At 37.5% G+C, this 9,859-nt stretch overlaps 1 protein-coding gene across 1 annotated transcript in view; it reads left to right on the top strand.

Annotated features, from left to right (window-relative positions):
- LOC106884266 (uncharacterized) overlaps positions 1-9,859 on the top strand; it is a 107,749-nt gene that overhangs the window by 88,749 nt on the left and 9,141 nt on the right. Inside the window, exons 6-9 of the mRNA XM_014935548.1 lie at positions 4,643-4,726; positions 5,169-5,269; positions 7,750-7,851; positions 8,881-9,440. Of these exons, the coding sequence (XP_014791034.1) occupies positions 4,643-4,726; positions 5,169-5,269; positions 7,750-7,851; positions 8,881-9,440 (847 nt within the window). The remainder of the gene's footprint in view (positions 1-4,642; positions 4,727-5,168; positions 5,270-7,749; positions 7,852-8,880; positions 9,441-9,859) is intronic.

Genomic DNA, 9,859 nt, shown 5'->3' with positions numbered 1-9,859 from the left:
CAACCCTCTCCACACAACAGAGCTTCATACCTTCACTTATATATACACACTGAAATACGTACCAGAATATCCCCCCCCCACACACAGAGTTACACATCACAGCTACAACCATTTGATGTGTGGTGATCTCTAGGTAAGGTAGATAACTCTGCAGACCTCAATTCCCCTGACTGACAAAACTGGTTCCACTCTAAACAGGAAAGGGCTAGCATCCAGCTGCAAAAACAATTACCCGGACAAAGAACATCACTCGTTTGTTAGTACAGGGAAGAAAATGTTGTAAAATAACACAAAAATAAGAAGAGAAAGAGGTGAAAGAAGTTATAAAAAAATACAAAACATGGAAGGAAAATAGAGGAAATCTGGTTTTTGGTTTAAAAAACATCAATATTTGAAAAGGTCATCACATGTAACAAAAACGGAAAGGAAAAAAGTTGATGTGAAATTACCATAGAAAAACATAATGAAACAGGGCTTATTTCCCAGCAATAAACAGGGCACAAGGTGAACTAGGAAAGTGACTGGGTCATAATTTTTTTTTTTGGTTATATTTCTAACTAGACACTTGCCTACGTGTGTTGTAATTAATATAAAAAATAATCAGGAATTTGAGAGTAGATTTAATAAATTAACTAACTTTGTTATAATTAAACTGGTGTTTTGGAACATAACTTAACAAAATTGCTCTTGTATAAAATGGGAATGGGATAATTTAGATTTAAACCTTTTAATGATATAAGATTTTGTGTCATAGAAGCAGAGGTAGTTTCAGGAGGGCTGGTATAAAAAAAAAGGTTCAAGAAGACATCTGATGATCTGTGAAGGAGGGGCTTGACTGTGTGTGTATGACTGGACAGTTGAGGGTTATGGAACGGGAGTTGGAGGAGAGAGAGGAATGCTGTTGGGTGCTGTTAGGAAAGAGGTAGACAAGAAGTTGTGGTGGGATCAGAAGTTAAGATGGTGACCCTCTCTCACAAATGAAATGAACAAAAGGTCAAATTGAGGTGACGGTGTACTCTATTTTACATCCTTCCAACACATTTACCAACCTTAGAAAATGAACATTAAAGCGATGATGGTGAAAACATAATGTGGCAGTCTTGGTTGGGACGAATATTTATGTAATTTAGCCCCAGGAAACATTTTCTCAACATTCATCCCAACCTGAGGTTTAAATAACAGTAATATTCGTCCCAACCAGGACTGCCACATTATGTTGGCAAATAATCTTTGCTTTAGAGTACTGATACTGAATGTCTCTTGTTGAGAGATTTAGAAATAATAGGCTGACTGTACATGTGACCAGCTGCAAATGTGGTTTTAAATGATACTTTATAGCAACAGTAGTTTGTGAAATATCTATTTGATGTGGTCTCCAGATTACATTTATAGATCAGAAGCTATTAAACAGAAAGCAACTCCTCCCATCTCAAGCAGAATAAAGGAAAGTTTATCTCATCTAAAGTGTCTGATCAATACCAGCAACACCTTTTATTCTTATTGGGTTTATAACAACACTTTAATGCTAAAGTTTTATATTGTTATTTTAATTTTATGGCTCTCTGTCTAAGGTGGAAGTAGGTTGGATGGCTCTTCAAATTTCAACATTTACATGTATTGTGAAAGGAGGTGTGGATGTCTTGTAGTTAACTGGCTTTTTAAATTGGTTGTGAAGTTGTTTTATTTCAGCTACATTGTAATTTATTCTGTGGGACAAACAGAAAGACCTTGATGAGACATGTCTATGAACAAGGTTGTGTTTCCTGGTTGAAGCATATTCTTTTCAATTCTGCTATTAATACTCTTGAGAAAAGCAAGAACTTCATACATACTCATTCCTTCTCCTTGTACAATTTAGAGCTGTAACTCATTAGGTTAAGCTGCAAATATACCATATAATTGATGAGTATTTCATTAGCTTATAATGCTGAATTGAAGTCCTTCCTGATGAAAATTTGGTTGTTATTTCTTGCAACTCAAGACCAACCTGATTCTATCATCATCTATCATCCAATGTTTTAAATTTGGGTTTTGTCCCCGCTAACAGGGGTGGCTGGATCTACCTCAATGCCATAGCAACTGAGGTAGGCAGATGCAGTCCACCCCAACCTTTGGGTGGGCTGGTTGGTGCCCATTCTCCTTTGCTATCCTGAGGCTTTTTTGGAGCTGGATTTTCTACAGGAAGCATACCCTTGCTTACCCCCAACCTTAGTTTCTAGACATGAGTAGTCTCGAGACCAAGGCCTCTACCACAATTTTTAAGAAATGTGGTGGAAAACTAGCCCAAGAAGGCAGGGACGCTACACTCTGAGACCTCTTTCGGAGTCCCCCTACCTACTGAGACCAACCTGATTCTATGGTACTTCATATTTTAAAGTAATCTACATTTGGACTTTCCTTTAAAATTTAATGTTAATTTATGTTCCAAATTCCAGTTAAATAATGGAAACTGTGTGGAAGCTTGTCTTATATGTGCATGTGTTTGTGTGTTTGTCTTTGTGTTTGTCCTCCACCAGCACTTGACAACCAGTGTTGGTTTGTTTATGTCCTGTGATTTAGTGGTTTGGCAAAAAAAAAGAAAGATACAATAAATACCAAATCTAAAAAAAATCTCAAAACACACAAAAAAAAATAAAACGTGTAAGCACAGGGGTTGATGTGTTTGACTGAAGTCCTTCAAAGTAGTGCACCAGCTTGGTCACAGTCCAATATTTAACAAAAATACAGCAGCAAAAGGATTAAGCAAACTTACGATCAAAAGCATTCTAGCCATGACTACCCCAACTTTTTCCTGCAGAGCTTATCTTGGGCCTCATTATCTAACATGTCTATCCTCTTTTTAAAATGTTTCTCTGTAATGTGAGAGAAGTTTGACTGCTATTTCTAACAAATTTAGCTGACCACATAGAGGACCTTTTGTTAATGCTGTCATTGTTTAACCCCAGGCGAGCTCTAATTGAGAAACTTATGATCAGTGGCATTCCATCTGTGACCATTTTAGCATTCTGTACAATCTTCCTTCTTTCTTTTTTTGGCAAGACAATAGAGTGTGATTTGAGGGAGATTTGTCTGCTATTTCTAGCAGGTTGTGTCATTGTATGAAGGCTCTCTCTCTCTCTCTTGTTGCTGATGGTTATGCTATTTATGATGTTGATTATGATGATGGTGATGCTTACTGTCACATTACTAGAGTTAACAGATTAATAGAGCATAACTAATCTGATGGTCTTTTAAGCCGTCTCTCCGTGCCACCCCACCCCACCTACCTCGCCTCTGACATTAAACACATTCCTTCCACCTCTCACTACTGCCACACCCTCTCTTCTCCAAGCACAGCTAACAACAAAAACAACATCAACATTTATTTATTTAGGAAAGTGATAAGGTTGTAAATGGTATTTATAACACCTTTTATTGGGATTTTTTAAAGGGGAAGAGCTGGGATGAAGGTGGTGGAAGTGATGACGATATTATGATGTTAGTACAGGTGGTGGTGGTGATGCTGTTTAGTCCTGTCTAAGCCCTGCCCCAGAGGACCAGTGAGCAGCTCCAACTCATCAGCTTTTTAGTTGAAACCCTCATCCAAACTTGGTCACCAAGACACTGAACCAATACCTTCCTATTCTGAAAAAATTTTTTTTGAGGGCAAAGGACTTGCTGTTTTCTCTCAGCAGCAAAATTAACTGTGACCACATTTGCCCCTTACACCACCTAGTTCTGTCGTTAACCCCAAATGGGAGTTTTTGACTATATTCTGTCTCTGGAGCAACAACCCAAGATACGAGCAGTCATAGTTGGCACAATGTTTACTTCCTCATGACATTGTAGAAGAATGGTAATTCTTGCTTGACAAAGAAACAACATTCTTAAATCATTCGCTTGAAGTACACCTGATGCCCCCCCCCCCCTAGCTGCCTTTTAAAAAAATGTGTCATTCACTGTTCACTTCCTAAATCGAACTAAATTCGACGACTGGCACCCACGCCAACGTCGTCTCCTTCATTGGACACGAAACTCGGCTTGCGAAGACCTGTTGGGGCAAGCGAAAGCGAAATCGTGATGGCACCTGTGCCCAGCGTCGCCTTTGTGGCACTTGTGCTGGTGGTACGTGTAAAGACTTTCGAGCGAGATCATTGCCAGTGCCGCTGGGCTGGCTCTTGTGCAGGTGGCACGTAAAATACACCATTTTGAGCGTGGCCGTTGCCAATACCGCCTGACTGGCCTTCGTGCCACTGGCACGTAAAAGCACCCACTACACCCTCGGAGTGGTTGGCGTTAGGAAGGGCATCCGGCTGTAGAAACTCTGCCAAATCAGATTGGAACCTGGTGTAGCCATCTGGTTTCACCAGTCCTCAGTCAAATCGTCCAACCCATGCTAGCATGGAAAGCGGACGTTAAATGATGATGTACATGTACTCTTGGCTACCGTCTCTGATGAGTTATAGTGCACCTGAGCACTGTATACTGTTAATGACAACAGTAGCATAAGAATATTGTAACTAAAAATCATGGTGATGATGATGATAATGTAATTATGTTGATGATGATGATTATGCTGATAATGGTTATGTTGATAACAGTGATAATGATGATGATGATGATGATGATGATATTAATCAAATTCTCCCTTTTCTTTCTCCAGTTGGTGACATAATGGTTAATTATCGCAGCCGTATTCGAGAATTGTTGTCTGATTTATCACAGCGGTTACAGCTGGCTGTTGAGAGTGAGTACCTATTACATATCTTTATAGTTTGTGTGTGTAAAAGAAGTCATACACACATTCATACATTGTTTTTAAAATATAAAAAAAAAATGTTTCTTTAAATACTACTTCAACAATAACACAGTTTCATGAGGATAGTTCTTAGAGCGACCTCATTTGTATGAAGTTTAAGATTTGGGAATATTCCCATGAGAGCCAAAAATGAAATGGAAAACATGATCTTTACAAGCAGCCATTTTTGTATGTGTCACTTGCACAAATCATTGGAAAAATGCAAAGACGAGCATTTTCTTTACAACTGCCATATATTTCAAAATACCTTGAAACGATAAATGATTCAAGCGAAAACAGGCTCCATACCATTCTACCATACTCAGTGGTAATATGTTTGTCTGTTTCTAATATTCACAATGTATTTTCTACTGTTTGTTTATTGTTACAGACTATCTCGAAGACGATGAGAACTCTGCTGCTTCATCACAGAAAGTTAAACAAATTGTATCTCGCTTGGTCGAGGATCATCTGGGAGAGTCTGTTGATCTGGTAAGCCCACTGATGAACAACTAATATTGATCTTTAAAAAAACTTGTTTCCCTTGTGTTTATCTATTGTGAATATGGGTTGTTATCTATGCTGTTTAACCCTAGGTCAACCTTGTCTAAGTAGTCCTATGGTCAACACTAGTCCAGTCATAACCATAATATTTCTTTCTAAACTTAATATTCTCTGTATCCTATTTTCAAGACTAATGTGTGATTAGAGGGAAATTTAGTTGTTACTTCTAGCAAGCTGAGCCACTACATGGAAGCTTCTTCATATGGGGTCTACTACATGGAAGATTCCTGACATGAGTTCAGCTCCCAGAATTGGTGACAACAATCTGTATTAGACACTAATAAATTACACTTTTGATCGAAAGAATTCCATATGTGACCATCCTATTTTTTTTGTATATTGGGTACTACATTTTTCAGTCCTTTCTTTAAAATGGAAATAGCTGTTATTTGTGGCAGAGTGGTAGTAATGACTCTTTGGTAGGGGAATTTTGAGTTCACAAGTGGATTGCAAAAATTGAGAGAGCGCTGGAGGTAGTAGGGTAGGACTGGTATTTAGAGAGGTTGTAAGTTTTCTTAGAAATACAATATTTCAATTTGATACAATATTTATATTTTAATTTAAACACTTTCGATAGAAATATTTGTTGGGATCAATTGCAGAAGTGGCTGTGTGGTAAGACGCTTGCTTCCTAACCACACAGTTCTACTATAGCCTCAGGCTGACCAGAGGCTTGTAAACGGATGTAGTAGATAGAAACTAAAAGAAGCCTGCCGTGTGTGTGTGTGTGTGTATGTATGTGTGTGTACCACACCACCACGTGACAGTGTTTACATCCCTGTGACTTAGGAGTTCGGCAAAACAGACAGATAGAATAAATACCAGGTTTAACAAAGAAATACGCTCTGGGGGCGATTGATTTGGTAGAAAATTCTTCAAGGCAGTGCCCCAGCATGGCTGCAGTCTAATGACAGAAACAAGTAGAAAATAAAAGATAAAATGTGTTATCAGTGAGGAAGAATAGGACTGTGGTACTATACCATTTCATTATAAAGTCCTTTTCGTCTTCAGTAATTTCCAAAAAAACTTAAACACTTTGACAAAGCGTAAGTCCATGAAAAGCGACACATATAATGAATGAGATAATATAAGAACATGTTGTTTTGAAAATAACTTGCATATGCAAGTGCCACCTGTCGAGAACTCCGCATACCCGAAGCCAGCAAGTGTACGGGGTCATCAGGAAAGAATGCTTGCCGTTTCGGGGCCTACCTCTCGACGGCATCAATGAAGCCCCACTTGCTAGATCAACTGGTTATTAAATAAAGGGTAATTTTTCAGATTAACACCTGCATGATCTTCACTAGGGTGTTAGGGTTAGGGTTTTAGGGTCAGGGTTAGGGTTAGGGTAACCCTGACCCTAAAACCCTAACACCCTAGTGAAGATTGTGCGGGTGTTAATCTGAAAATTTACCAAATAAAGATCAATATTCTTCTAGCCATCGCTCATCGTCTCTTTTTAACCAAATCCGATGGCTAACCTTCTCCATTGTATTTTTGATATCGGTCATGGTGGTATTTACTTTACGATAACAACTACGGCACAAAATTAGCTTTCGTTTGATTACAATAATCTCTTTGTTGTTGTGACCGTTCTCTGATGCTATTCAGCGAAAAGTGGTATTGAGTTACAAAAGGTAGAGAACCACGGCCACTGCAATTCACCCGAGCACTGTATACAATAAATTTATTCATTATCATACAACGTTTAAGGCAGCGAGCTGGCAAAAACGTTCTGAGTTCAAATACCGTCGAGGTCGACTTAGCCTTTCATCCTTTCGAGGTCGATAAATTAGGTACCAGTTGCGTACTGAGGTCGATCTAATCGACTGGCACCCTCCCCCAAAATTTTGGGTCTTGTACCTAAGAGTAGGAAAGCTTATCATACGTTACAGTTAAACAAGGGGAGATAATTAGAACACGGACATTATAATTGGATAGTTTGAGTTATTTCCCTTATTAAGCACAAGGGAGGTAACGAAATAGTGTAGTACTACGAAGTTTCTCAAATGTCTTTATGTATATCTATATCTTTTATCTTTTAGATTAGTCATTAGACTGCGGCTGTGCTAGGAATGAATCGACCCTAGTACTTAATTTCTTTTAAGCCTGCTACTTATTCTATTGGACTCCTTTGTAAGGGGTGAAATGCTTGTGACATTGAGAAAGCAGTTCAAGAAACAGAAGCTTCTCCAAAATTGCCATAGCTTTAGTCCCCATCAAGAGAAGAACTTACAATATCTTTAGGTACCTCCTGCAATTTTTGTATGGGGGAAGAGCATCTCTGATGTTTGTTTGTTTATCTATTTATTTATTTATTTATTTATTTATTATTTATTTATTTATTATTTATTCATTTATTTATTTATATTATCACTTCATATTTTTTTTGACTTTTTTTTTCTCAGACATCTGATGAAGCTGTATCAGATCTATCATCACTTTCTGACGACTCCTTCGAAGGTCACCATTCTTATGAGGACCAACTGGCACAGGCTGTTGTTTCTAAGGTTGTTCTTTCATTTTTATCAGATCGTCGTTGTTGTTGCTGTTGTCACAACTATTAAAAAAAAAAAAAAAATCTTTTACTGTTTCCAAAACTGAAGACGGTTTCAAGAATAAACTAATATCTAATGATGCTTGACTCAAGATATCCTCATAGGGGTCCCCCCCATCCATGGCACCCAGGATGTAGTTCACTTTGTCATAATTTTGTCAATAACTGCAGATTTACAACTTTAGCATTCATAACAATACTATTTTCTTATTCTTTTACTTGTTTCAGCCAATGGACTTTGGCCATGCTGAAGCCCCCGAAGCCCCACTTAAAGGGTTTTTTGTCAATAAAACTGACCCCAGTATTTATTTTCAGTTTAGTGCTTATTTTATCAGTTCCTTTTTTTCTTTCACTAAATCACTAAGTTTTGGGGACACAAACAAACAACCCAGTTGTCAAGCAGTGAGAGACAAACAAGGAAACATTATTTACAATGGACTTGTTTGTTGTTATCACAATGTTTCGGCTGATGTACTCTCTAGCCATAATCAGGTGTTCTGATGGAATTTCGAACCCTTTATTTGACTAATGGGGTACACTGTCCTCATTCCTACGGTATGTTGCTGTTGTTATTTTTCTGTTAATATTATTTTTCAAGTCCCTAACTGGGATTGAACTTAGAATCCAAGGGTTAGTAGCCCGTGCTATTATCCACTATGCTATATACCCATGGGCAATAATAGAGTGAATTTTTAGGGCTTATAAACCTAGTATTTTATCCTTCCTTAATACTGGTTCCCATATTACATTCATATCTGCATTAGGTCTGCTTAGGAAGTTGTTGTGTCCTAGCGTATGTGCAACCTCTTTTAATTTTCGTATTTTCCTGTGATGTTCTCTGTCAATTATTTTAACTTCATCCAATAGCGGGAAGATTGTAAAAATATTTCATAAAGTTTTCTCACATTCTTTCAACTTTGTCAGATGTCCGTCATTCCAAGAATTTCTTAATTTCTTTTTTCTTTTTGTTTTTCACTGCCAGGTTGTAGAAAATCAAAGATTGAAAGATTTAACTATTCATTCTGGACCACTTGATAAGAACTCCATTATTCCAAACTACCAACTACCACAAGAAAATCTCATCAGTCAAACTGCTGCCGTTAATTTAAAAACACCAAATAAATCACCACCAATTAGGAAGCCATTATGTCCCAAATATGTAGACGAACAAGTAATAACTTATGAACCACCTATCAAAAAATCTGTTGTTGAGCACAAGGAATCATCTAATCTAAAGCTAGGCAGTGCTTATGGTGAACTCTCTGGTAGACCCCTAAATAAAGGCATCAACTTAGATGATGTGGTATTAGATTCGCCAGAGATTGATCCAGATTATCTCTCCCTTAATTTGCCTCCTATTAAGGAAACTGCTGATGAGGAAGACGTGAAAGATGAAGAGAATGTTGGACTGACAAAATTTCGAGACCGGAATTGGATTCTTCGGAGACTGAATACTAATGCCAGTCTTGACGACATACCAGCAAACCATTCAGTCTTGGTACCGCAACCTGAAGAGAATTTATTTCCAAGAATTGGAGATAGGTATGTTACATTTTTTTTTTTTTTCTTTTTCAGTAGATGATCAATTTGTGTAACTAGATATTTCATGAAGTGATCAGAGACCCACAGTATATTGTATATAATGTACTGGAATAGCTACAACAACTTTTATATAATGCACCAAGATGTCACCAGTATATTTCACATAATATAACAGTGTGCATATGGTGGAGATGAGTGCAGTTGCATTATGGAAGGTGTTTATAAGCCATTTAAAAAACACATGAAAACTGTTAGATTCACTTCAACATTTAAATTTAATTTACCAAAATATTTTCGTTGCTTTGAGACTGCGACCTGATCACTGACAGAATTTTGTGCTGCATGATCTCAGTTCAAGTCACTTGCTATGCAAGTAAATCTCCGTAATATATATATATATATATATATATATATATATA

Source organism: Octopus bimaculoides, chromosome 10 (genome assembly GCF_001194135.2).
Source record: "Octopus bimaculoides isolate UCB-OBI-ISO-001 chromosome 10, ASM119413v2, whole genome shotgun sequence".
Taxonomy (NCBI): domain Eukaryota; kingdom Metazoa; phylum Mollusca; class Cephalopoda; order Octopoda; family Octopodidae; genus Octopus; species Octopus bimaculoides.
The sequence above is the reverse complement of the archived record's forward strand: the minus strand, read 5'-3'. Positions and strand labels throughout refer to the sequence as shown.